The sequence below is a fragment of the Xiphias gladius genome, chromosome 9, assembly GCF_016859285.1.
Source record: "Xiphias gladius isolate SHS-SW01 ecotype Sanya breed wild chromosome 9, ASM1685928v1, whole genome shotgun sequence".
In the NCBI taxonomy this organism is placed as follows: Eukaryota; Metazoa; Chordata; class Actinopteri; order Istiophoriformes; family Xiphiidae; genus Xiphias; species Xiphias gladius.
This window is the reverse complement of record NC_053408.1, coordinates 11,055,222-11,083,111: the sequence shown is the minus strand read 5'-3', so window position 1 is coordinate 11,083,111 and position 27,890 is coordinate 11,055,222. Positions and strand designations below refer to the sequence as shown.

General features: G+C 38.9%; 1 protein-coding gene across 3 annotated transcripts; it reads left to right on the top strand.

Moving 5' to 3' along the window:
* The first annotated feature begins 150 nt into the window (after window positions 1-150).
* On the top strand, window positions 151-27,570 carry ccdc186 (coiled-coil domain-containing protein 186). Of its 3 annotated transcripts, XR_005708087.1 has the most exons (16): window positions 151-262; window positions 1,952-2,963; window positions 3,469-3,595; window positions 5,001-5,129; window positions 7,420-7,632; window positions 8,222-8,341; window positions 9,365-9,469; window positions 10,339-10,437; window positions 12,014-12,100; window positions 12,189-12,331; window positions 14,366-14,621; window positions 15,122-15,311; window positions 16,366-16,464; window positions 16,739-16,965; window positions 23,188-23,407; window positions 26,446-27,570. XR_005708087.1 is itself a non-coding variant. In XM_040134715.1 (15 exons), the coding sequence occupies exons 2-15, from the start codon at window positions 1,972-1,974 to the stop codon at window positions 18,726-18,728; spliced, it is 2,880 nt and encodes a 959-aa protein (XP_039990649.1). In that variant the 5' UTR covers window positions 151-262; window positions 1,952-1,971; the 3' UTR covers window positions 18,729-20,350. The 3 variants fall into 3 exon arrangements, 2 of the variants coding, with proteins under 2 accessions (XP_039990649.1, XP_039990648.1); XM_040134715.1 differs by lacking the exons at window positions 23,188-23,407; window positions 26,446-27,570 and adding an exon at window positions 18,618-20,350 and having other exon boundaries at window positions 16,366-16,446; XM_040134714.1 differs by lacking the exons at window positions 23,188-23,407; window positions 26,446-27,570 and adding an exon at window positions 18,618-20,350.
* Window positions 27,571-27,890: the final 320 nt, after the last annotated feature.

Here is a 27,890-nt window from a genome sequence, read left to right as displayed (position 1 = left end):
TGGTTTGGTATTTGTTACATTATTTGGTTTTCTGTAAAACATAAGGTGGAGGTGTACCTTTTGACGTCAAACTAGCGTCGTTCCTCACTGGCCTCTCATTGGTTTATATCGCCTCATCGTTTCTCCCGCAGTGGCCATATTTGTTGATGTGTCATATCAAAGTGACTTGTGGGGGCTATCAGCTGGTTGGACAGCAAGCCCCAAGTTAGCCCTTACGCCGATTATCTCAGCATTGAACTACACCATGTGTTTTTCGCATTCGGTGGGTGAAAATATAGCCATCTTTATTGAGCTTTGTTTGTCGTTTACGCTAGATGCTAGCGTTAGCAATTCTACCTGAAGCCTGAGCAGACTGTACTTGTAGCTTGCTAACGCCTCCTTTCTCAATGTTAGCTGGGTAGCGAAAGTAAGCAGCGGCTCCATACAATATGTCAGTCTGCAGTTTAGCTTTTAAGACATTTGAGCCACCCATTGTTAGTTTTACTAAGTTTTAGCCTTAGTGTGTGCCGTCCTTCACATCAGATAATGGGTTTTCTTTCGTGGCTAACTAAACAGCTAGCGAGCTAAAGTCAGCAGTAGGACTTACTTAACGTTAAATGAACCGAAGTGTTAATAAAACAGCACTAAATGCAAATTGCACAGCCACCAAAACGATGAATGGATTTTCTATCAAGACTGGCGTTTATTACTACGTGAACTACTCGTGACATTGTTATGGCATGACACCTGTCACATTAGCATCATCACTATTACATGCGTTGGAGCTATTGTGCTTTCACTGCTTAACAGGAGAAGCTAGATTATGTTGCTGTATGTAGCTATGTCCCAGTATCACAATAGGATTATACTGTGCACAAGGCATCTAGGTTTTACTGTAAGACTTACAATTTCGGTCCCCATTTGTGGGGAGGTTGACCGCTGTAGTGAGTACGGAGAAAGAGGTAGGAAAAATGGTACTGGGGGGATTTGGGATCAGGAAACATGATGTATACATGGGCCCCAGCCGCTATATATCGTCTCTCAAAACAATAAGCTAGAGGGCTGTAATAAAGTTTACATGGCTTCCAGTTATTTTCATACATTTCAGTAATTAATACGGCAGTAAATACTGACAAAGCTAGGGGAATAAGGTGTAACTTTTGGATGTTTGAATAGGTCCAAACCAAGCCTGAATGTTTCTGACTGACACAGGGCTTCTTTGTGTATTAAACTTTTTTTTTATAGTTTTAGTGAGCACAGGCCTAATGGCCAGTGAATTTTCTTTATATCCCTAAAATAAAGTGACCTAGAGAAGTGTTATCAAGAAAGTCCATATGGGTTGTATTTATTATTCTCAAAAGTAACCATGAGATTGGCCATGTGTTCTGCCATGTACCAGCCGCATGTACCAGGTGATGCTTTATTGTTTTTCATCTTGCTTCATATTGCTTCTAATACCATATAGTAGCTTGTTTTACCAGCATCTGTGAATGGATTTTTTTATAAAGTTTGAAGGTAAAAGCAGATTGTGTAATAATCTTGAATACCTATCATAGTTGTATGACGTTCGTCACCACAAGCCTACAAGTGTAACTATGTCATAGGTGTTGACAGGGCCACATCTCCCAGTGACTGTCAAAGCAAGCAATTGTGCGTTTTCTATTGGGCATACCTTTGAGTTATTTTTTTCTTTTACCAACAGATAAACTTGTAAATCTCTGGAGAACTAACTTGAGGAAATATGAAATTTATTGTCAGAGTTTTTCCAGGCTCAACACAAGGCCAAGATTGTACCTAATGACTGGGAAGACACAACATGCACATAGCACAGAGCTGCTGTATTGGTGACACCCAGGACTTTTAGGTTGTTCACAGGAAAACTGTTGTCACACTCAAACAGTTTATCAGTCTTTGCACCCACTCAGTCTCTCTCTCTCCCCTATATGTCTGCTTCTTCCTCTCTTTCTGACAGATTTAACCTAGGGAGGGACCATGGAACAGCCTGGTCCTGCTTCAGATACACACATGATGGAAGGATCAGAGGTTGAATCTGTGTCTGAGGGGTCGCCCCTTGGGAATCAGCTCCAAAACAGCACAGCCAACGTCGAAAATGAGGAGCAAATATCTTACAAAAGTGCAAATGAATCAGAAAAGTGCAGTCAGGCAAAAGATGAAGCACTGTTTGAAAGTGAATCAATCCAAAATGCAACAGATGTTGAGACGGACAGAGAGACAGAGCCGGAAGCTCAAACATGCAGTCAGGAACAGGCGGAAGGGAGTGAGATGGATGCTGATACCAGCTGTCATAACAGTACAGTTTCCATGGAAGGTGGGATTCCTTCATTTTCAAATGAGGCTGGTGGAGCTTTGGTAGCCCAACACACCTCTTTACGTGATATGGTAGAAAGCTCTCCTTCTGTTCTTGAAGGCACAATAGAACCCTCATTGACTTTTGATGCAGTAAAGGTTCCTCATACCACGACTCCAAACCAAAATGAGCAGCCATCAGTCTTGGTTACAAATTGTTCCACAGAGCCGTTGCCTGCTGCTGATAATGGTTCGGCTGAGACTCCATCACCCTCTTCCGTCCAAAGCACTTCCAAAAGCTCCCCTACTGACTTCACAACCGCCTCTGGGATCTCTAATGGCCCCTCGACCCCGAGCTCTGACACTGTCAGTTCCTCCCTTGCTTCCAGTCCACAAACCAGTGCTAACACCTCCGCCCCCTCACAGTCCTCGTCGAGCCCGTATGACACTGATTGCAGCCGCAAACTCATGTCCCAGATCCAGCGCTCGCTGTCACAGGAGTCATTGCTGGATGAGCTAGAGTCAGAGCTTTTGGCTTGTCAGCTGCCTGAGGGTGGAAGCGAGAGAAAAGGGAGCCCACCTGTCAATGGACTCCCCACAGACCAGGAGGGCTGCATGGTTGTTTTTGAGAAGTGTGTGCAGTACAAGTATGCACAACAAGAGAAAGCTATCCAGAGGTATGCGGCTATTTTGTAAGTTAAAATTGTTACACTGTGGTTCTAGCTAAAAGATCAGTCAATGTGTCTGGCGTATATGCTGCCCAGAGTAAATGATGATATACTAGACCACTTTCATCACATTATTTTAAACTACTATTTGTACAGTACTTATCTTCCATTGCAATGGGTGAGTTTAGCAAGAGATTAACCTACTTGCTAATTGCTACTGCTTTATTTTTTCATCTCACTTGTATTAAATCTGCTTTTATGAAGCTGACGTGAGAATAATTGTAATTAAAGCCTTTGCAGTATGTTTTTATATATATATATATATATATATATATATAAAGTAATAAAACTGGACCTATTTGCTAAATGACACAGAATAACCCACTTATTTTCCTATCCTGCTCCTGCTCTGTCTACTGGCCTTAATAACATCAGTCTAAATTCTTCAGTGCTATGTGTGGACTTGACCTGAATTGGTATTGTGTGCTTATGTGTGGTGTGACTGTCTGTATAGGTTGCTTGAGGAGAACAAGAGACACCAGGAGCTGATCCTGGGTATCTGTTCAGAGAAGGACAACATGAGGGAAGAGCTGAAAAAGAGGGCAGAGACAGAAAAGCACCACATGGCCACCATTAAAAAGGTTGGTTTCATTGTCTATTCATGTTGAACATGGTGATATGGCACAAGCAATGCGGTCTGTATCTGTCCCTTGGTCCATCTCAAGCATATTATTAAAAAATGCGCTGTGTTTATCATTAAAGTTGCATGTCTCTTCAAGCTATTGTTAATAGATTTTTGAAAACAATGGAAGCCTATGTACTTTATATTTTTCACTACCAAGGAAGTGCTCCACTGCGATGTTTTGTCTGACATCCTGTCTGTGCTGGGCATTGACTTCTGCTAATTATGATTACATTGCATCTACCATTTTGCTAATACTTTAATTTTCAGTGTACAGTTTAATGTTAGGGGTTATTATAATGGGATGAAAGAAGAGAATTATATGAGGAGATGAAAGCAGCCTTAGAAATTGAAACTGATTGCTACAACATTCATTTTTAGTTCACTTTATTAAAAAAAAAAATAAATAAAAAAATGCTCCATATATATAATGCTTGAGTTTAGCCAACACTGACTGTTAAAATTAGAGAACAAACCAGAGGGCAAATGATGTGTAGCAGCACTGGTCACAGTGACAATCCAATTCAATTAAATTTAGAGTCTAGCCCTTTATAGCTGGTAATTAAGGAAGTCCAACAAAGCAACGTGGTGGGGAGAAGAAAAGGACACTGAGTTCTGATTACTAGCATTCAACAGGACACATGTGCACCACAGGCTGTATTCATTTGTCTGATTTCTGTGTTTGTAAATGTCTTGTGCATGTGTTTGCGTGCGTGTGCGTGCGTGTGCGTGCGTGTGTGCCTGTGTTTCCTCACCTTTTGAATTAAAAAGCTTACCCTCTAGCTAGGACTGCAAAACACAAGTGCTTCTCTATTCATTGGGTCTGGTATAGCCACTCTGTTGCCATAGAAGGAACAGTAATTCATTCATGCCTTCTTGGTAGCAGCATTTGTTTAAGCATTGTACAAACAAAAGGATGTGTGAGGAATTTTTATTACATAGACTCAATGTATTTTTGGATCCATTTTATAAATTTTTTTTTTCAGTTCTTCGATTTAGGCTTGCTATATTGAATGTCCATTTCTAATGACCATTTTGCAGAATTTTTTCAGAAAAATTGTAACGCCTGTAGCATGAAACAAATTGATAGTGATCATATTTCAGACAACAAGGTAAAAGATCTTTTCTGTCATGTGTAATTACTTTAGGCTTATCTTACCAGAGACATTTCTCCGTTTACAGTAAAAGTATCTGATTTCAAGGAATAGAACAAACTGCCTCCCTCTTCCTGTGTTGTTTAAACTTGTTTTGCCTCCAGCATTTTCTGAGAGGTGTCATGCTGTGTAGCAGGTTAGCCCAGGTGTGACCCAGGTTTACATGTTGCCCAACAAATTGCTTACCCTGTGTACGTTTTGTTTCTGCAGTTGGAGGACAGGGTGGAGGAGCTCCGGAAAGAGCTGAAGGAGTCGCGGGATAAACTTATTCACCAGGACCAGGCAGCTAAGGCTGCCCTCCAGCAAATGCAAAAGGAGATGGCCTACCGGCTAGAACAGGTATAACTGGGACCTAAATACTCTGATACTCCTTGATAAGCTGGTCACACAGCATAGTTTTACCTCAGTCTGACCCTTATTTGCATGTCTGGTCTTGTTCCATTTTAAGGCTGGTACAATACCATTATTTTGCTGAACTAAGGCAGAGTTTGTCACTTACTGTAACTCACAATGTTATTACTTAAAAACAAATCAACATACCCATTCTATGTGCAATGTTTTCTAGTTTTATAGACTATGGTAGAAAGACATTTCGAACAACAATGTAGCCCTCTGCACTTTTCATCATCCCCAACAGATACATCAATAAATGTGTATATACTGTACATATAAAAGAATGTAGATTTTCAATATTTAATTAAGAGAGTTCTGAGACAAGACTAAGTCATCTTGCACATTTTTTGTGTGCTCTGTTGTGGTAAATGTTTTTATTAATTGCTGCATCAGTATCTGACAAACTGCTGGCTGAGTGTCTCCATCTATCTGTGGTATCTATAAACTGAGTTAATACCTATGCATCAATATGCCACTACCAGTGAGTAACTTGTACCATCTTACATAAAGAAATGTGGTATTCATCTTCAGATAAAAAATACTGCTAAAGCTGAAATAGCTAAAATAATGGTAAAGAAGATACATTGTTTTTGCCACACACTGTATCCCACACGTCTTTGACAACGTTTGGATAAAGTTAGCAGCTGATGTTCAAGGTATTTGCACACCAAACTCATGTTATTACAGATTTAATCACTTGTTAAGCGAATAGTGCAGGAAAGCACATTTTTCATCCAACAGTTTACACACCTGGTTGAAACCATGCAGAGTACTTCTCTCTTGACACTTTTGTCACACTTCACAATTTTTAATTTCACTGTTCAGTGAACAGTACGAGGTAGATTTTGCACTCTGTCATCCCTTTTCTAGACTGTCCCTTGTAACAGTCCTCTCTTATATTAAGATGCTGACCTATTCTTAATCAGCTGTTGCCCCAGAGGTTTGAAACATTTCTTCATGTTATTTTCTAAGCTCTGTGCCAACTAACTGTTACTTTCTTCTTCTTCTTTTTTTTTTTTTTTTACTTATTGGTTTTTATTTAAAATACACATTGAGATTCCTGATGCACAAAATGTGCTATATCTATGTTCTTAAACACATAAATGCACACACATAATCCGTTAAACATGTTTGCACAGGAAAATAAAAAACTTACCTGAGAAATGGCACATGAGCATCTCGTTGGGATGACGAATGAACTCACATTTGCATGACTAGTGAGGGAAGCAATGAAAGAACCACCAGACTGAGAGTGAAGTGTCTGTACAGCAGGTGTAACAGGGTGGCCCCTGGTCTTAAAAATTGCTGGGCCGATCAAGAGCTACAGGTATAGATCGATTGGCACTTGGACAGAGAAAATACAATCTTTCTAAAAAATCAAGTTTCACTGTAGAAATATCCACCAGTGAAATTCTTACATCATTTGTGTGTTTAATTGTGCCAGCAGCAATACCTGGTATGCCATCGTCTTGGCAGCGCTATTTAAAACTTGTTGACAGTTGAAACACTCATTCAATTAAATGATTAGTTAATCAATAAAAAAGAAAAATTTTGATAACCTTTAAATCATTAGTGTCAGTTTTTTATGAAAAATGCCAAACGGTGGCTGTTTCAAGCGGATTCACTGCCTGAATATAATTTGTTTGTGGACCTAGTTGAACAAAACAAACAATTTGAACAACATGTCACCTTGGGCTCTGGGAAATTGAGGCTTTTTTTCATTGTTTTCTGACATTTTAATGATAATGCAATTAATTGATTTATCAAGAAATTAATCTGCAGATGAATCGATAATGAAAATAACTTTTTGTTACAGCCATAGTTAGTATAAAAAAACTGCAAAACATGGCATTGAGAGACTCCGGGTGCATTACAGAATTTGTACTAAATAGTAAATTAATAGACTATATTATTGCACTCACAGTGAAATAAGGCAACAGAATTGTTGCTGCCAAGTGAAAGCATGTCAGCCCTGTTTGTGAAAGGTTGACGAGCTGATAATCAGACGATACAGTAAGTCAGCAGTTTTGTCTTCCATCCACACGGCAATGTGATCCAACTGTCCAAGTACAGTAGACCATACAAATTCTCCCAAGCCATCTCCTTTTAGGGATTCCTAAGGGAAATATAACTTTCTTCTGATCCTCTTTTTGGGTCCAACAGTATAAGCAGCTCAGTGACTGAAGTGTGGGAATTGTTATAAACGTCTCTCATTATATATAAACAACCATCTCAGGCGAACAAGAAGTGTGATGAGGCACGCCAAGAGAAGGAGGCCATGGTGATGAAATATGTGCGGGGGGAGAAAGAGGCCCTCGACCTGAGAAGGGATAAAGAGGGTTTGGAGAAGAGGCTGAGGGAAGCCACCAAGGAGGTAGACCGTCAGGCACTCCGAGGAAACCACCTGGCTCAGGAGAAAGGCCGGCTGCAGCAGCTGTATGATGCTAAGGTAAATACTGTGTCAGTTTTAAGTGCTTTGTTGTAGATTTTTTTATTTTGGAGACCGCTTATATCAGGACATAAAGACTCAATAACAGCTCTACTTACACAGGTTTTATTTGCATTTACCTTGACAGTTAACTTCTGACAAAAGTAAAACCTTAATATACAGTACAAACACATTACACGAATGTTTTGATGTATCCGTTTGAATTTATTGCAGTGTGCTTTACGTGGTAAATGGATTGAATTCAGCATAATTTACCACTGCAAACATTTTAAAGATAGAAAGCTGTCCCACTCATTAGTTTGTACTTTGTTTATAATTTTTATATTTCATATTTGTTTCTCAAAGATGTAGCGAAAATTGTGTGGTGCATACAGATTTTTATCTGGCTAGTCTTTATCATGTTGGTTTGAGTCTTATCTCAGTAGTACATTGGATGTTCCGAATCGAACTTGTATGCGTTGTATAAACATTAAGGAATTAGCAGGGGAAAAACATCAGGACAATTTAATTAATAAGTATCTCAGCTCATCCAAAAATCCGTTTGCTGTCCTGTGTTGTTCCTGCCTCACCCATATCCCTGTCTTCTCAGGAAGGCGAGGTTAGCAGGTCGATTCGAGAGGCGGACAAGTTGAAGGAGGAGATCAACTCACATCTTATCAAGGTCAAATGGGCCCAGAACAAACTAAAGAGTGAGGCAGATGCACACAAGGTAATGTAACTGTGTTAATTTTGTATTTATTTTTTGTTAAACCTGTTACTTATCAAGCAATCATGTTGAGATTAAGTTTTCTATTTCAACAGAATTGTACTAAAACAACATCTAACAATTAACAACCCAAATGTACAAATGTGTACGGGAAAATATTTCATGGATAAACATAGGGAAAAAAAATCTATAAAACCAATTGATCTTTCCTTACTTTTGGTCCACCACTGTAAACTTATCAAAAACACAGACAGTAGAGCACTCTATTTGTTTTGGATGCTACTGAACATGTGAACCTGAACATGCTGCATTCAAACTTTAATCAAATGATACAAGGAATAGAAATAGCTACATTTACACATTTACATCGCTAATACGGCTGACTATGTAGGTCATCGCAGCTCCACTTTAAAGTGTATACATTACAACATATCAGTTTGTAACAAGATACTTAATTTTTTGGTTAACGCTGATTTTCCTAATTTACCCTGTATGTTGTTTGTCAAACATTTGCACCTGCTAAGTATTTCCAGGATACAAATGATGTCCCTTTCACTCATTTTATCTGCAGCCACCTCATAAAAAAACATGATTAGATGGGTCTTTTGATTCAGGGCTGAAATGAAATGGGATGAAAATGGTACAGTAATGATCGTACAAGGAAATCACCATTAACATTCTAGCTATTTTTGAAAATGTATATTACAAAATAATGGTTTTATTTTTTAACTGCCATCAAGCAAATACCCAACTATAAACAAAGGAAAAAAGCAAAAAACCAGTAGTTGCTCAAGACCACGGGAGCTCAGCCACTGATGTTTCTCTTTGTGGTCGTTTGTGTGGTTGATGCGTGTGTAAATCATTCTGTCTGTACTTGTTGTTATCCATCTGCTAGAAAAAAAAAGGCACAAAACTGCAACCTTTTACTAATTGTTTTGGCTTTATACAGTGCCGGCTTTGCTTTGAAGTGAATGCCCTTTTTTAATATCATAATTACAAAGCTTGCTTATATTTATCTGTGTGAAGGAAACTAAAGACAAGCTGAGAGAGACCACATCCAAACTGGCCCAGGCCAAAGAAGAGACCGAACAGATCCGCAAGAACTGCCAGGACATGATCCGAACATACCAGGTCTGTGATATTTATCACATAGAAGTTTTAGTTTGCTCATGACCAAGGATGTAAGCAAACAAAGAATAGCTTTGTCCAAGAATCATGCTGCATGTCTAGGTTTGTGTCTGTGGAAGGGATGGCAAAATGTATGGGTCAACATCCTTTATTAGGGCTGCAATCAGGTAGCTGATTCCCAAATGATCAACAAATTGGGCTAAGAGGTAAATTAATCAAATCGGATTTGTAATTGACTAATGAGATGAGAAAATGTTCAGCTCTATCACATACTATACTTTCACATACACAGACTGGAAAACACTGTGTGTCTTTTTTTTTTTTTTTTTTTTTAGTAGAATGTGAAAAGATGCTCAGGGAGCAAATCTGAACTTGGAACAGGAATGATTTTGCTTCAGGAGAATGGCAGTTTTCATTTGTACCTTATGATGGTAGTAAAGAGCTTTCTACCATAATTTTTCTCTCTGTGGTGAAAAGATTAGTTTACGTATACTATTACTGCTGTCATCCCTAGTGTGTTATCAGAGCATATACAAGTAACATTGCCAGCATATAACTGAACCAGACAACAAAATAAAATTACATGACATGAAGCTCCCAAAAACAAAAGCATGTAACAAATCATATAGCTAATAAGACCAGGAATAGAGTTGAATTGAACTAAAACCAAAATTACCCCCAGATATCTTTGTTGCAAACATGGAAAATATGTCTTGGTGTCTCCTTATTTTCAATTGCTTCCCTTTACCTGTGTCTTATCCTGCAGAAATCTCTTTCTTCCAAGCTAGCGTTCTCTATATGTCGATCCCTCTTCTGCTGTTGTTTCAGCCAATGCATTCTCCCCATCACCCTTTTACCCCTCTGTCCTCCAGGAATCAGAAGAGCTAAAGTCCAATGAGCTGGATGCTAAACTGAGAGAGACCAAAGGAGAGCTAGAGAAACACAAGCAGGAACAAACAGACCAATTAGAGGTGACAACCGCTGTGCACACATACACTTTCTCACACATGTATACAATGAAAATATGAATTCAATCACCCAGTTTCTCATGCAAGATCAAGGCTTCCCACTTTTCATCATTTCCATCATGTGAAGCTAAACAGTGATAGTATAAATATTAGTAGTTTATATGCTTGCTGCATGTGCTTTTCTGTGAGTTTGTTTTCTATTTATATCAGAAATACAAAATAAACTGTAATACAGGTTTGCTATTACCCAAAAATTACATATACGTTGTTTTCCGCCAGGCCATTATTCAGCCTTTTATTGATGGCCTTAATGCTGGCTCTTCCAGTAAAAATGTTTATTTTCAGCTGTTTTCATCAGTTTGAGAGGTGTAATTGCCTTAACTAGAGATGAGTAACAAACTGGCACATAGACTCTGCAGGCAGACACACATGCACACAGGCACAGACATGGACTCACTCCAAACACAATGGCCTGTTTTTCCTCTCTGCCTCATTCTGAGGGGTATCTCGCTTTAAAAATAAGTGGCCTAGAAATAATCGAGAGGAAACTGTGCATTTTAAAAACAACCCAGAAGACAGCACCCATTTTTTTCGCCGTCAATCCCCAGTCTGGTTTTTTCCTTCAGGGTGTTTACAAGTCCTTTTTAAAAAGTCTTAATATTTGAATTAAATTTTACAAATATCAGGTCTTAAAAGTAATTAAACTGTCTTAAATTTGAATTTTGATGAATTTATTTTAACTGAAAAGTTTTATTTAAACCTATTTCATTTTAAATTTTTGGCAGATATTTGGTTTGATTAACTAAAACTAAAAAATGATTTCTCTGGTATCAGACACTCTGTTATCAAAGAAACATTTTCAATGGTGACATACTGTACATTGCTAGCACATCACCGATAGTTGTGCAGATTGTTTTTATGATGTAGGACCTTTATTTTGGCACGTATCGATGCCCCGGTGATGAATAAATTGGTCCAAGCCCTTTTTTTACTTAAATAAGTATGCAATGCTGACATGATGATGCAGCTCAGTCATAAATAATGCAGACAAAACAGTTGAGTTTCCATTACTGTGTGGGAGTTAACATTAAAATAGAATTGTTTTTAAAATTTGCTGGCATCTCCTTTACTGGCATGTTGTCTTGGATACTACAGACTACTAATAGCTTCTTGGAAAATTTGCCTAGCTCTAGTACCATAAATCCCTTTTTTTTTTTTTTTCTTCTTTTTTTTTCTTTTTCTTTTTTTTAAACATGAGAAGAAACATTAATAAGCTTTGCTTTTATACGCTTAATGAGTGCATAAGCAAAATAAATTTAATGAATGCAACCCTTGGATTGCCAGGAAATTAATTTGCAGTAAAATGAGGTGACTGAGGTTTAAGTTGAAGTGTAAAACCACTGAACTGAATGGGTGATGTGTATTAAATCTTTGTAATCACAATTGTAATTGACAGAGAAGAAACCCTTTTAGTGTTAGGTATCCTTTACCAATTATGATTCAGAGGTTTAGAGACAACTGCAAGTAAAATGAATAATAGTGGGTACATATCTAACGTAGAATTTGATGCACATGGCAGGTACACCGGGTTAAGGCCAAAGAGCTGGAAGACCTGAAGAGGAGTTACAAAGAGGGCATGGATGAGCTCAATACTCTGCGTACCAAGGTTTGTCATACAGATAAGTGCTTGAACATCTGTGTGTGCACATGAAATCAGCAGGTCTTCAGCTCAGTAAGTGGTTGTTGTGATGTAGTTAAAGTGTTTAGAAGACGAGCGTCCACGCTGGGAGGACGAGCTGACCAAGTACAGGGAGATCATCAACCGGCAGAAAGCTGAGATTGGCCGCCAGAGAGAAAAGCTGGAAGAGATCGCTACACTCCAGGAGCAGCATCAACGGTACACACACTCACACTGATTATGTAGGAACAGTACTTAAAGTCAAAGCTCAAGCATAGAAGCATGCAGCAGTAAGTGAAACGGTACACAATAATATACACCATAGGACAGTGCTGCATTTCCAACATCTGAAGGAAATGACTAGAGGACTATAAATTTGCACTGTGACATATGTTAACAGAGGCCAGGGATCATCATTTAGTGATTCTGAGATGAGATGGTTATAAGTGTCCAACAAACTTACTGACAGTGATGTTTGTGCCATATTTCTGCAGCAATTGTAATTTCCCCTATAAGCGAGTGTGCTGCACTAGCAGAGCGCAGCTTTAGCTTGTCGTAAATGTAAGCATTCATTGGCATGAGCTAATGCTGAATAAAACTCTGAGACTGTAATGTGATAACCAGATGCCCATGAGACATTTGTTTAGCTTTTTTTATTATTGATTATGCTTCAGTAACTTCAACGTCTTGTGGTTTCCACACCTATGAAATCATAATCCAGAAATGTTGAGGGAGCTGTAGGCTCCAACTCTCATTCTAGAAGGTTCCAATCCAGAAATATTGCAGGCGAGCTAGTCTAGCTAACAAGCTATAACATCTACTAACTCTGCTCTGACACTTTTCTATTGTTGACGCTTGGTGTTGTGTTGGTAAAGGAGGACTTACTGCTAAAGTAATTATTAATACCTTTGTAGGCTACACTGAATTATGATGGAAAGTCCCAGTAGCCCCAGTCTATTTTTGGAAAGACAATAGGAATTGGAAGTAGTCCTTTCAAATGTCAAAATTAGCCGCTCGGATTAGCAAAAAATACATGAAGGTTTCAGAAACACACAGTGGGATCCTGTGACTTAACTGCAAGAAAGAACTTGGACAGACAGTGATACATAATGGGATTTAGACTTTAAGAAACTTCAAATAAAATCATTACTATCACTTAAGCACTAACTGGAAATATCGACATGAACACACTATTATAAGCATTTTAGTCATGACAAGATAATTCCTCCTGACAGTTTAAGATGTGTCATATGCTTATACAAATCCATACATGCATGGTGTAGGCTAGCTTTCTGGCCAGTTTTATTTCTTGACTTATGCACCTGTATCATCATTCAGACATATCTGGTTTTGATAGACGTGTGCAGGTTGTAATATAGTTCTTGTCCTTTTTTTTTTTTTTTTTTCAAGTACCTTATCAGAGCGTTTAAAGATAGGCCAGGGATAGATATAGCACACAGGGCAGAAAGGGACTCAGGTCCCTTTGTGGGTTTGTGGCACTGCTGGCCATGTGCAGATGACGTGATTGAGAACCTTTTTCCACTTTTTGAAATGCTGCTTTCTGTGTGTGCCAGAGTGCCATAAGTACGTGGCGCCAACCCAGATGGATTTATGCAAAAGCTTCTCTACTTTTTTCAGGCTGTCATTTTGAGCACTGAGCAGCAGGAATTTTTTTTTTTTTTTCACCACTTCTACCAACATTTTAAGTTGTTTGCAAGAAAAACATAATTTGGTACCACCACTTCTTTGGTTCATAGACAATTTCACTACCAGTGACGATTGTGACCTTCATCCAAACACATTATGTATGGCCCAGTTTTTTTGTAAATCAGAATCAAACTGTTATTGGTCATTTTAGCTACCCTTAACTTCAGTGGTCTGTGTGGTTGCAGATGCAAAAGAACTGGTTTATTTGAATTGGAAAATGATTACACTTAATTGAAAGGATAGTGAACAGTTAAATCTAACATGTACTCAAGTTTCAAGCATGTACTCATGTCCTTCAAATCAATAGTTTGTGACTTATTTTTGTAAAGTATTTATTTCCTATTGGATCTTTGTGTCAACAAGATGTCTTACATATGTTTGTATCATTTTAAGTATGATTTGCTGTTTCTCAAACAATTCTCATGTATAACTGTATGCTTATAGTATGCATTTCACACACAGCGAAGTTCATAGTGAATTTCCATTTAATGTTAGTTGCTGTCTTTTTTATTAATTATCCTGTCAATCACTTTCTTTGTCACGCAGTGACAAACAGGAGATCACGTCTCTTCAAGAGGAAGTGGACGGTCAAACCAACCAGATGGCTGACCTGCAGCGTGATGTACAGGGCAGCAGGGAGCGTGAGGCTGAGTTACTGGGCTTCACCGAGAAGCTGAGCAGCAAGAACGCCCAGCTCCAGTCCGAGAGCAACGCACTACAGTCTCAGCTGGATCAGCTTATCAGCAGCTTCACAGAGCTCCAAGCAAAGCTGGAGGAGACCAGCAGGCTACTGGATGACAAGGTTGGGGAACTCTGATTCCATTGAGTGATAGAGTGAGATGTAGAAGTGATGCATGACTGAAACTCGCCCGGTTTTAACAGATGAATACAATTCCCTAAAATCCTGTAGGAATACCTTGCTGAAATCCTTCATAAAGTTATAAGGGTCTGATTATTAAAAAGTGCTGATTCAATCTCAGTTTTTCCTTTTTTGATTAATCAAACATTGTTTCAAATGTACTGTAGATTGAATGGTCTGTGCTACTGACATTCTCATAACAGCGGAGTTGTCTGACCTAGAGCATATAGTGATAATTTCTGGCTTGACATTCAGGAGAAATTCTTAAAATAATGAGTACTACATTTATTTTTTTCTGTTCAGCCACGGGCTGCTAGACTGTGATTTTATTTATTTATTTATTTATTTATCTTTGAACACGCAGTCATTGTCACAATATCTTACCACTCTGTCATGGCTTCATTATTAATCCCATCTCTTTCTAATCGCCATTGATCGTGCAGTCACGGCAGCTCAAACAGGAAGAGGTGCTGAGGCAGCAGGAGGTGCAGGGCCTGCAGGAGGAGCGGACAGCACAGCATACAGAGGTGGCCCAACTAAAAACCAGAGTTGAAGAGCTAAGAGATGAGCTGGTGACTCAGAAAAGGAAACAAGCCGCCAACATCAAGGACCTGACGAAACAACTAACACAAGGTCAGGAAACCATCAGATACTTCTGCTACTCCACACATGCAGACTAAGAGGGGAAAGTGCAGGGTGATTAGAAACAAGGGGGATGGAAGTGTACAGATAGGTGCGATGTATAGAAAGCTAATGTTCCTCTCATGCTAGGATTATACTTGGTAGAATGAGCCACCTTCCCCTACTTTGTTCTCTGGACACACAATAACCTTAAGGCATGAAGTTCAGTGCTATTATCTTGTATGCATAAGATATTCACTTTTAGTTGGCATGTGGGACAGAGTGGACATTTTCATTGGAGAGCCTGTGATCATTCATCAGTGTTGCACTTACACTTTACGACTACAGTACAGTCATTTTCAAGCCTTTGTTTAGGCATGGAAGGTTTGCTGAGCATGCACTCTTCTTCAAAAGAAACCCGCATAACATTTATTCAGGTAGACACCTTCACAGGGGGAAACTCAGTGGATCAGTCAAAGCAGTGCTGCTTAGCTTTGATTTTCGCTGTCTTCTTGTGGGCCTCTGCCTCTAATAATTTGTTTGAAAAAATTTCATATGTAGTTCGTTTTTGCTCAACTATAGACCATTTTCAAAGACATAATACCAGTCAGTATTGTCTGATATTTTGCTCAATCAAGGCTTGTCTGGAAATGAGTTGTTGACAAATCGGTAAGTTACTCAGCAGAAAATTAATATTCTGACACTTCCATAATCAATTTATTGTTTGTCGTTTGTCAAGTAAAGATACTTCCTCATTGAAGCCTCTTAAATAAAAAGATTTGCTTGCTTGATTCTCATTCATACAATTAAACTAAATATTTGGGGGTTTTGACTACTGGTCAGACAAACAGGATGCAATTTTAAGGCAGCACTTTAGTATGTCATAAAAGACTTCTTAGAAGGAGATAGTACTTAGAAAAGTGTGACAATTTGCTGAATTCAGCTAATAATTTTGTAATATTCAATAGTTAGCAATGTCAATTTCTAATTTTATCTAACACACAGACTGATTGGTATTAGTGTCTCTTTTTGAGACTTGATAGGTGTACTTTTTCTTCTTCTACAGCCCGTAAGAGACTGGAGCAGGTTGAGAATGGAGGCTGCGACCGGGATGCCAGTAGTATGGGCAGTCGCTCTAGTTCCTCAGGTACTACTCCTGGATTTGGTTAGTATTTAACACATGCAGCAGTAATATCATAAAAGGTTTATGTTTTTCAATAGTTGGTGTATAATGTCTTTTTGGTTTTTTGCTCTAGTGGGATAAATGTCCCTCTAAAGAAGGTAGTGTTTATTTAAATAATTCATAACAACAAAGGGATAAGGCAATGTAAAGAATCTTTATTATTTTGTTTACGGAAAATTCAATAGCTAGTTGTTACATGACCTAAAATAAACGGTTTTATAAGTGAATCTCTGTCTCCTTCCCCTCCTGTCCCCAGGCTCCTTAAATGCACGTCACAGTGGGGGCAGTGGTGTTGAAGAGCGGTCGCCGGAGAGCCAGTCAGGTCCATCAGTGGTGGTCGTGGACAGCTTCCCAGAGGTCGACAAGGCTGTGCTAGTGGAGCGCATTGTCCGTCTTCAAAAGGCCCTGGCTCGCAAGCAGGAAAAAATTGAGTTCATGGAGGATCACATCAAGCAACTAGTGGAAGAGATCCAAAAAGACGAAGTGAGTGGCATTGAGCAAAGTACACGGAGCAGGGAAGAGGGATGACAGGAACCTTTTTTTATAGTTTTTTTTTTTTTTTGTTGCTGTGATAAACAATGCTGACTAAATTTTTTAGGAGCAGTTTGACCATAGAATGCAGGGTGTTCAGTTTTTACTGGTGCAGTCTATGGTGGTATATTGTACTCAAACAGTACTGATGGATAAGATAAAGTTTGGAAATTAACAGCCCTCCAAGTGCAAATGCAAGAAAACCTCACAACCCTGACATGTCTGATACATTGTTTTAGACCCTACAGCAGTTTTAATGTAACAGAGTAATAATAATTCAGTTTTACTAAAGGTTGTCAACATCTCAGCACTTGTGTAATAGATATAAAGGAATAAGTAACAACCAGCACACATTAAACAATACAAGAGGAGTCAGGAAAATATAAAAAGCTGCTCACTAATGAGAATATGCTCCAAGGCAGACACAGGGTTGCGTCATCTTCACTCATTCATTACTCTTAGTTGAATTACAAAATGCTTTATATACAGGTTCCCTGAAACATGCTGTGGATTCTTGTACAGCCACAATTTTGTGTGACCTCCCTTTTAAAGAAAAGTAGCAACACATCATTTGATAACATTGGTAATCTCTCCTGTGTAGCATACGAGTGATAAGCAATTTCCAGCAGTTGTTTGAAAGTGTTAAAGGGGAAAAACACATAAAAACTAAAGGCAAAGAGTATATTTTCTTAGTTGCACATGTTAGGTCTTGGCACTTGTGAGAACTGTATTTTGGAGCTATAACGTAATATTTTTGTTGACAAACATTTTCTTTATATTTCAAAACCTATTTAGGCATACTTTACCTCAGTCCCTGTGCACAGGGGGCGTCAGCTGAACTTGACAGACAGCATACGCTTAAACACACAGTTTATGCCCCCTACCTCCTTCTATGTCTCCCTCTCTCGTCTTCAGATTACAACGAATGCAAACACCACACTTCCGATTCGTGGTAACTTCACCAAGAACTATTTATAGCTGAGTCGATGGGGGCAATGCCTCAGTATGGATCCCTAATGATGTTCCATCCATATTCATGGCCATCACCTATACCAAAGAGACAGTGTGAAGGACGTTTGGACTGTCTTAATCAAAACACCCCCTCATTTATAATTTAGGCTTTGAAGTAGATTGGGAACCTATGCCAGTATAAAATAGGTTGTGGTTATCAATTTTCTACATAATATAATCTCATAGAGCCAATGGGATTTAAAAAAAGGAGAGATTTCTCTGGAATGAATGAAATGTTGTTCATTGATCAGTAAAGATCACTCCGTACACTGCATTAAAGTTTTGTATGATATCATATTGGCTCTTGTTGCCAGATGATATTGACAGTGCTCGGATATAGCCAACCATCCTATCTGATTCTACTTGAATCATCTGCTCTTTCCCTCTTCTCATTTGTTTCCCAGCTATACACTTGGATTGAATCTATTAGCCTCAACCTACATTCAATAGTTAAAATTGAGGACGAATCCCACGGTTACCGGACTAAATTTAGCTTTGTAAAATCTCAGCTAAGCGGGGGTGTTACACTACTCAGAATGTGGATGTGAGATGTGAATTTGTCCTTTTTGCCTTTTCTGTCCCTATCCCTCCAGGACAGCCTGGTGAACACTGGCAAGATAACTGTAAGCCTGCAGCAGGTGATGAATAAAGAGACAGAGATACGGAAGCTGAAGCTTAGTGGGTCTCTGACAGAAGACAGTTAGTGCAAGAAAGTCAATAGGCTAACCTTTGATCTATGTTAGCACATCCATATCGCTCTGTTGTATGATGGCAGTGCTTTGCATCTTTTAGCTCATTGACTACTAATGACTGTATCCATTTACTACTCATGTATACTCTCTATTTTAATATATTGTATAGTTTAAGTACTGCATATAGGGTTGCAGATTGGGAAGAGCTGTTAAGAGCATCCCCTGGTTCTGGAATTGAAAGTCCCATTCATTTTTCCCCATAGACAGTTGGAGCACTTCTACACCTTGAATGGGCATGAAACTCTCCCAGTCAAATGAATACAACAACAGATGAACATTTGTGTTAGAGAATATCTAGTTCTTTGACAAATAGTTGAAGGTAAAAGGTTGTGTACATAAAAACGTAAGGTGGGAAATGAACTTTGACTCCTAAGGTGCATTTTCTTAAGAAACATTGACTCTCGGAGCTTTAAACACTGTTATGCTAAACATCTATGCAGTGCTAACCACAGACAAAAGCTGAAGAATATGCTGTTTAGAAAACAAATAACACAATATGCAGCTTAATTCAATTCACATTTTATCCTAGGTACATTTTAGATGAACATTTTGATTTTGCTGCAGCTCTCATTTGCATCTCTGACTGGCCTGTTCTCCATAGCAATAGCGGCTGAGGACTCTAGAGTGTTGCAGTATTTAGAGCTGTTGGCCATGCCAAACTTATGGAAACAACATGATTTCTTGGAAATTCAGTTGAAATGATTAAAACTGGTAGCCACATTATAAACCTTTAGGATTACTACACTATTGAGGACACCTTCTTGTTTCTGTGTTCAGTGACATTGAAGATATCATTAAAAGAACAATTTTAAATGCATATTTGTAATGGTGAAAATACTTTCAGAGCCAGCAGCTTCTCCTAGTTCGCTATTTTATTGCTACATAATTAGTTTTATTATTTATTTTTTCACTTATCATGCAGCTATTCATTTCCATTCACTTCAGTTTGTCAGAAATTCACCAGACTGGCCAATAAACCATCACAGTGAATATATTATCGCCCTTTGGTATTTTATATTATGTGCTCACAGTGGCATGTTCATGTGCTGCTATGAAGTCAAACATGGGTCATTGGCTGCATTGTTCATTCAGTATATGTAATTTGTAGTAAATGAGCTAAAAAAAAAAGCAGAAACGGCGGCATCATCCTTCAAGGGCAATGATGTCTGTCCTTTACCCACCACACCTGGTTATTATGACCATTAAGTCTAAATGGACCATTCATGTGACTTGAATTAAAATGATGCCAATACAAACCAGATGAAAATAAAAACGGATGAAGCCCCTCTGTTCACGTGGTGTAGGTGGCTATTTATCTGGACAGCCTCCTTCACTCTGTTAAGATTGTAATCAATGGTAGCTGTAAATCAATACGATTTAAAATCGGTTGCAGGCTACTGAGGATCCACGCTGCTCAATGGGTTAAAATATTATAATTGTTCCTCTCAAGGTTATGTGGGATTTTAGTCCCACTGCCACTCCCACTGTGTTCCCCTATGCTTTTGATTTTAGTTTGTATGTAAGCCAGTGCCTGTGATGTTTTTGAAATACTACAGAGGATATATTTAGATTTATCTAGATCTGATCATAAGTATCTACGTTTATTGAGCATGTACAGTTGTACATGTTGCAACAAAATTCTTCCAATATGAAACAGAAAGTTGCCTTTTAAATTCATTTTTTTGAACCTGTGTAGTTCTGAATGTAATTAAGATAAAATATGGCTTTGATAATTGAAAGGCTTTCACACCCCAGGCATATCCTTTTTTCTCTGTATCTTCTCTTTCTGTCTTGCCACTTCTTGGGCACAAGTTTTAAGAACTTTGCTTTGTGGTATGGTCTGGCAAAACCTGTCAGAGAGCTGTACTGTACCCAGAGTAGCCACCTTCACATTATGCATGCTTGACTTGCTGCCCTCATTGCATACACTCTGTCAGCAGGAAAGAAAGTACACATTACTCACAAATTCATAAATAAGTCATTGTCTTGCTTACTTCCCTCCACCGACCTTTGCATGCCATTTAAGCGCACCATGTGGCCACATCTTTAATTTCTGTCACTTTTTTTTGTTTTTACTAAACACTGTCGTGATGGAACTGGGGTCCAAATATGGACCCTTGCAAGTCTAGTCAGAGGTAAGTCTTGTGTGTGTGTGTGTGTGTGTGTGTGTGTGTGTGTGTGTGTGTGTGTGTGTGTGTGTGTGTGTGTGTGTGTGTGTGTGTGTGTGTGTCTGTGTGTGTGAGTTGATTTATGATGGTTGCTTCTTTGTAGTGATTACATTGTTTCTATATATATATACGTTTTGGGTTTTTTTTGTTTTTGTTTTTTTTGCACCATAAAATTATTTGCTTTGTTAGTTTAGCAAGCAGTAGTGCATAGATATTGTGTTGACTTCCGTGAAAGACTCATTATACCAGACACATTAATCATTGGATAACAAAAGATACACTCATACAGAGTGCAAGTAAGAGCCAATACTGAGTACCAGTATTAGCACTTAAAATGCCTGTTAAAAGTGATTTCTGACTTTATCTGCCCTTCTTCAGAGAGGTCATCAAATTTAATTTCTTCATTTCAGGTAAAATGGAAATTACATTTGCATTTTAAGGAGGTTTGAGACCCAGGTATCGCAGGCTGCTGCATGCTCAGTACTGCTAAGTACTATGTGCAACCCAGTTTATCTATTTATCTTGGTATTGGCCAATTCATGTGTGGTATGTTTTGAAATGTCGTTACCAGAAATCACCGACATGTTCTCAACCCTTCCAAGATGTCTTTCACAACATGTTCACTTGAATAAACAAGAAAAGTTAAACAGCAAGCTTTTTTTAGTTACTTAGTTCCGAATGAATGACTGTGCCACGTAAAATCTTTGTGCTTACATTTAAATAGACCACCTGAAGTCAGTGTAATTGTTTGGATTGGATCCATAAGGTTATTTACTTGATATAGACCTGAAAATTGTGTATTTGCACAGAGCAGTTCTATTTGCCACACATGAAAAATAAATAAAGGGCATGACAGCACAGAAAGGGGATATCATTAAGGATGTAGTACACAAACCGTTTTTCTATTCATATGCGTTTGTGGTATTTATGGTTTGAATTCCTGTTTTTCATTATTGATGGCTAGATCATGATCTGCAGTAGCAATTGTAGTAATTATAGTAGTTATAGTAGTTATAGTAGTAATATGTAGTCGTATTAGACTTTGCAAATTTCGCTTTTCACCTCCAATGAATCTACACTCCAGTTATCTTCTTGAGAATCCTCTGATAAGAATCTTTCAGCTTTACAAGTCAGGCAGTCATCTGACTCTGTTTAGAAGGACAGATATTTACTGGGTGGAAATCTTGCTGCAGAATCTCATCTAATCATCCTGCAGTCACTCAGTTTCAAAAAATCTCCCTCAGACACACCCTGAATTTGAATTTAACAATCCCAGTGGGGGGGGGGGGGCTGAATGTTGTTGGCATTTCAGGTTAGTGATTTAGGTATACAGCTGGGTTGAGAGCAGGTTTAAAATATTGAGAGATTGTTGACCTTTTCTGAAGGACAGTACACAACCCTCCTTACTTGCCCACACACTCCAAGTCTTAAGAGAAATTTAAGAATACAGATGCATTTGCAAAAGCTTTCTAGTTCCAACCCTCTACAGGTTTCTTTTATCTTTGAAGACAGGAGAGTAGCTTGATCATCCTCACTCCTATGGCAATAGACATGCACAGAAAAAATGTCATGAATGGGTTTCAAGCACTAATTTCCTTAACCATCTCCTTCTGCTTTTAATAGCTACTTGTATTATTTTCCTTTCTCTTTGGTTACATATTTTGAAAAGGATAATAATGTAGGAGGCAGTAATGAATTTGAATCACAATGACGGCTCTCTGTTTGCCTCTAAATAGAAACACACTTGCTTGTCAATGTTCTCTGGGCTGCGCTGGGAAAATTGGACAACAGGAAGTTTAGAGCTATTAAGCAAATGAATTATCTTCCCTCCCTCTCTCTGACACAAACATAGCTTAACACCATACTGTTATTGAGATGAAAATAAGTTTTAACATGAAGATCTCTCCCACTTTCTCTCTCTCGCTCTCTCTCTGAGTGAGAGAGGCATGCAATTGATTAATTAAATCCTCGCAGCCCGTTCTAATGCCACTGTTTTCTTTCCCTTTCCTTCTCTGACTCGCACAATAATAATCTTTCTAGCTGTGACTGGATGTATCCCGTGCATAAGTTCAATAAGCCATCCCCTTGAAATTACTATTCCAGTAACGTCTGCTGCTTTTGCTGCTGGAAACGGTTTTATTGCTTTGTTCAGTAGTCCTCAGCCGATGCCACGCACTTGCTCCCTTTTCCCCTCCTTTTTGAAGAACGCAGTTTGACACAGCTCCTCCCCTTCCTCCCCACAGAATTATCCAGAGCTACGTGCTAAGAGAGGAGTCGGGGGCCCTCTCATCAGAGGCATCTGACATTAACAAGGCCCACCTGAGCCGGCGGGGTGGCATTATGGCTTCGCTTTATACCTCCCATCCGGCGGACAGCGGGCTGACCCTGGATCTGTCGCTGGAGATCAACAGGAAGCTGCAGGCTGTGTTGGAGGACACACTGCTGAAGAACATTACTCTGAAGGTAAGGTCTCCCCCAGCAGGCATCATTCCCCTAAGTATTAAATACAGAAAAACTTATTCACATGACATTGAAAAGACTGATGATGTGTGCAGTTCCGTACAGCGCGTCTTAATTTGCTGTGTGTGTGTGTAATTGTTGAATCTTTGGTGACCTGAGTGGATAATTAATTGGCTGTGCCAGTGTCACACTCCACATTTGCAGCAACACGGCCTGATGTGACTTGACTATCAAAGTGTGCAGGCGCTGCCATCACCGTTAAAAAAAGAGAAAGAAAAAAAAAATGTCAAATTCGAATACAGAAAGCGTCGGTGTGAGTTCTTCTGAGGTCACAGTTTGATATGTTACAATACACATAAATTAGAAACACTGTGCACAACTTTACATATAATTTATATGACTCTCATTAAAGCATTCCCTTGTGTTATCAGTTTAGTTTATTTGCTCCCATTGTATTGATAGTGTTCATGATTGTAAAGAAAGAAGGAAAAAACTGAGAATTTAATGTTTTATTGTAATTTGGTATATAATGACATCATAGTGTCCCTAGCTTATGCTTACATAATAATAATGATTTTTTTTTTTTCAGCAATTAGGTTTTTTCATACTGAAAACTTGTCTCACTTCCTTTAATTCCTCACACCTACACCAGCCCGGGAGACCGCAGGATCCCTGGATGCCTCTACTGTTGCACATGTGCACAGACTGTCAACTATTCATGCAGAATACTGATGAATAGTTGACAGTCTTTTTTAGTTCTTACACCGTGCATGGGGATAACGCACAGGTATCACAGTCAGCATGCTGTACCTTCATGCAGAAACAGTTGCTAATCTTCCTCTCAAAGCCATTTATGTTAGAAAAAGCAAATCTGCATACTCAGTCCGGAGATTGCCATGCTGAGGTGTCCAATATTTGACTTTCACCAAAAGTTCATGCCCAGGCATCTGACAGCAGAAATTGAACGTGAAGTTGATATTGTCAACTAATGTCATCTTAACAGTTTTACATAAGCAACAACAGTACTGGGACAGTAGTGAAATTGTACACTAACAGTATGACAATGTAGGTGTGGATAAAAGAGGCTCAGGGTATAGGGAATGTCAAACCATCCTCTACCTTCTGCTGAGTGAAGTTGTCTGACATTCGGGTCGTATCTCCCAAACCTTTGAAGTCAGCCACGGCATGTATCCCATTGTCTGTGTGTGAATTTGCGTTTCATCTGACAGACTGACAGTCCTGTCAGGACAGTGTGCTCGTCAGGTTGTCTATCCACTATCTCCGTTTTTAGAGGCATGACATGTTTGAAAATCAGGGTCTAATTCAGAACCTGCATGATTGATGCTGCCGCTAAGTAAGGAAACTGTGCCGCATTGTGAGCGAGACATAGTTTTCCTCCTTGCTAAATTTTTGGATTTAAGCCTATATTCACATTGTCTATCCTCATTCATCCCTCTGCACCTGAGGGTCTTTACATAATTTAACCGAATTAGGATTTAGGCCTAACCAATTTTTCCGATGTGTTGGCGTTAAATGAATGCATCCGTTCCAATTCTCAGGTCAGTTTACAACAGCAGCATGTCTCAACTAGTGATTTAGCCAAATGGTGCACTGCATCCATAAGAAAATGTAGTGCCAGGAAAGCAGCAGCTTATTTCCATGCGGTGAAATATGCAAATTTCCCAGATTTACCATTTTAAAAGTTAACATTAAACCACCCAGCTGTAGTATGTACACATTTACCACAATGTTCCAATTTTCCCCACATTGTCCTTAGTCCTTATTTGTGTAGTATTTTTGGATAGGATTTACTTATATTTACATATAATTTTTCACTGCATGGGAGTCTACTGTCTCGAGTGGATTTTGAGTGATGTAACCAGCTGCACTAAAGATTATCAACACAGAGCAACATTATCATCGATTCCTGAGGGAAATGCCTGGCTGATTATCTTCTAAATGCTCCACTGTTTTCGCTGTCCCGTTGATAAATTTTGCCTTGCCATCAGTCGGTGCTTGGCAGGTAGCATACAGTGAGTTCTTCATAGTTTTGTCATTGGAATAGCTGCCTGCTGTGGCTAAAAACAGTGCTGAAGCGAGTCGTGAGTGAATCCATGCAGTAAAGTTACGGGGTGTTAAACGTAAACATCAAATACAGCAGACGAAAACACAACATATAGATAATACCGAGCCAAAAATGAAAATATTTATTAAAGCCTTAATGCACCCACATAAACAATTCATCCTGAACACTCAAAATGTTTTACCATCCTGTCGTCACGTGTTTTTAAAGCCTCCTTGATGCTTGTCTTTTTTTTTTCTCTATGTGCACATACATACGTTCATGTAGGCGCATTGGATGATTTCATAAATATTTTCATATTTTGCAAACAAGCAGCTTCCTATAGTCTTCATATTTTTGTCAGACTTACCTTACAGACGCCCTGTGTAAAAACCTAAATGGGACAATGCATCTGAATGTGGGAGTATTTTCTGGGAGCATTTTTCTTTCTGTGGATGAAAGATGATTGGCAGTAAGCATGAAGTGATGATACAAAAACACTCAACATGGACACAACAAAATGACAATAAAACTCTGACAAAGCCAAATTAAGGTGTTGCATTTACTTATATGGATCATCTAGATTTACCAGTTTTAGAGTCTGGTGATTATTTTTCATACTGTATAAGAACTGATGGCAGCGAGTGTCCTCCTATTCTCAAACACAAAGTACAGAAAACACCAAGAAGACAGACAAGAGGGGGACCATCTTTAATAACAGTATTCTTCCTAAATTTTTATGATTATTTTTTATTAGTAGTATTAATGGAATCACTTAACTTCTTTGAAGTTTTTTCACTCGTACTATTAAAATGATAAATGTCATTCACACTTTGAAATGCCATTTGTGCTCTTCCTAGAATATTTCCCTGCAGGAATGAACTGCAGAAAAGCAGCCACGGCACACCAGTCCCTCTCGTGTATTGTCACACTTAAAATGTCACATTTGAATCTAAAAGTCTCGACTCTCTTTTGATAGGAGAATCTGCAGACACTCGGGGCCGAGATCGAGAGGCTCATCAAACAGCAGAGAGATCCTGAGGACGGAGCAAGGAGGAAGTGACACGACCACGTCACAAGGAAGAGAAAATGAAGGACTACTTGAGGAATCTCCAACACACCATTTTTGAAGGGATATGAGAAGTATACACACACACACACTTGTTCTCCCAACATGTGAAGGAGCAAATTGAATGTTGCAAGTGCCAGTAGCACCTCAGGTTGTTTTTTGGAGGACCCCAGTTTCTGTCCATCTTGCGGAACATGTCTGAACCTACTTGAACTGGGACTGAACAATCTACGTTGTTCCACCTCCGTTTCCTCCTCCAACACAACAAATCTTCCTCTGGCTAACATCCGTCTCCCCTCAGCCTTGCCAAGATAAAATTCTTCAGGCCAGTTTCTTCAAGTTTCAAACTCTGACTGCCTTGTAAACTAATTAACTGAAAATGCCATAATTATGAATGTATAGCAAAATCTACCTGGGAAATGGTCACAAAACACCAACAAAGATTTGCCAATGAATTAATCCTAAAATATTGAGTCTACTAGTTCATTTCTCTCCTCCCAACGAATCACAGGTCTGTCGATTGTACAGTAAGTAAACTGAGATAAGATGACCATCGGCCAGCACGCGCTCTCCGCTTGTCTGCTGACGTCCATCTGCCAATAAGCCAAATGTATTTCTGAGAGGCTGCTTCTTCAGCTTAACTGCACAGCACTCCGTATGTGAAGAAAAAGTGAAAAACAGATCAGCCCTGGCCTGGGGAGGGATCTTGTGTACGCAACCATTTTTCATAATCATCATCTTTTGCTCTGCGAAGCACTTACAACCAAGGTGGCGAGGCAAGGTGCCTCACGCCAGCAGACCCGGTCGTCTGTGTGACACCGGCGATACACTTAAGGAAGCAGACTGTATCTTTGCAACGTTTCATGCAGCCATCAGCACTATGCCGTCAGTGTGGAAGAATCCTGCTGTTGAGCTGTGTAAAATTTGAAGGATTTCTATGACAAATATATCAAGCTAAGGTTGAAATGTAGAGCTGGTCTTGAGTTTGGCCATTTTGAATGTGCTTTTTTTTTTAAATTTATTTTCATTTTTGTTGGCTTAAAATTAAATTTTTATTTCTGTGTGTCTGATTGGTTATCAATTTTTATATTTTTATTATAACCTCAGATAGCTTTATTTTAGAATTTTTGGTCATGGATCTTAATTTAAAATGATAAAAACTTTGAACATATTTGCCTTTCCCTCACTGTAATCTGGTGTGATCAGATGTTCCTGTTGCAGGCGTCATTAGTGCCAACTGGCAACAACTTCTCTTAATCGCATGAGACATGAGCATCTAAAGATGTTTGTTTCAGCTTCCTTAGTGGTTTGTTAGCATCATTAGCATTCCGCATTTAAAACGGTGGCGACAGAGG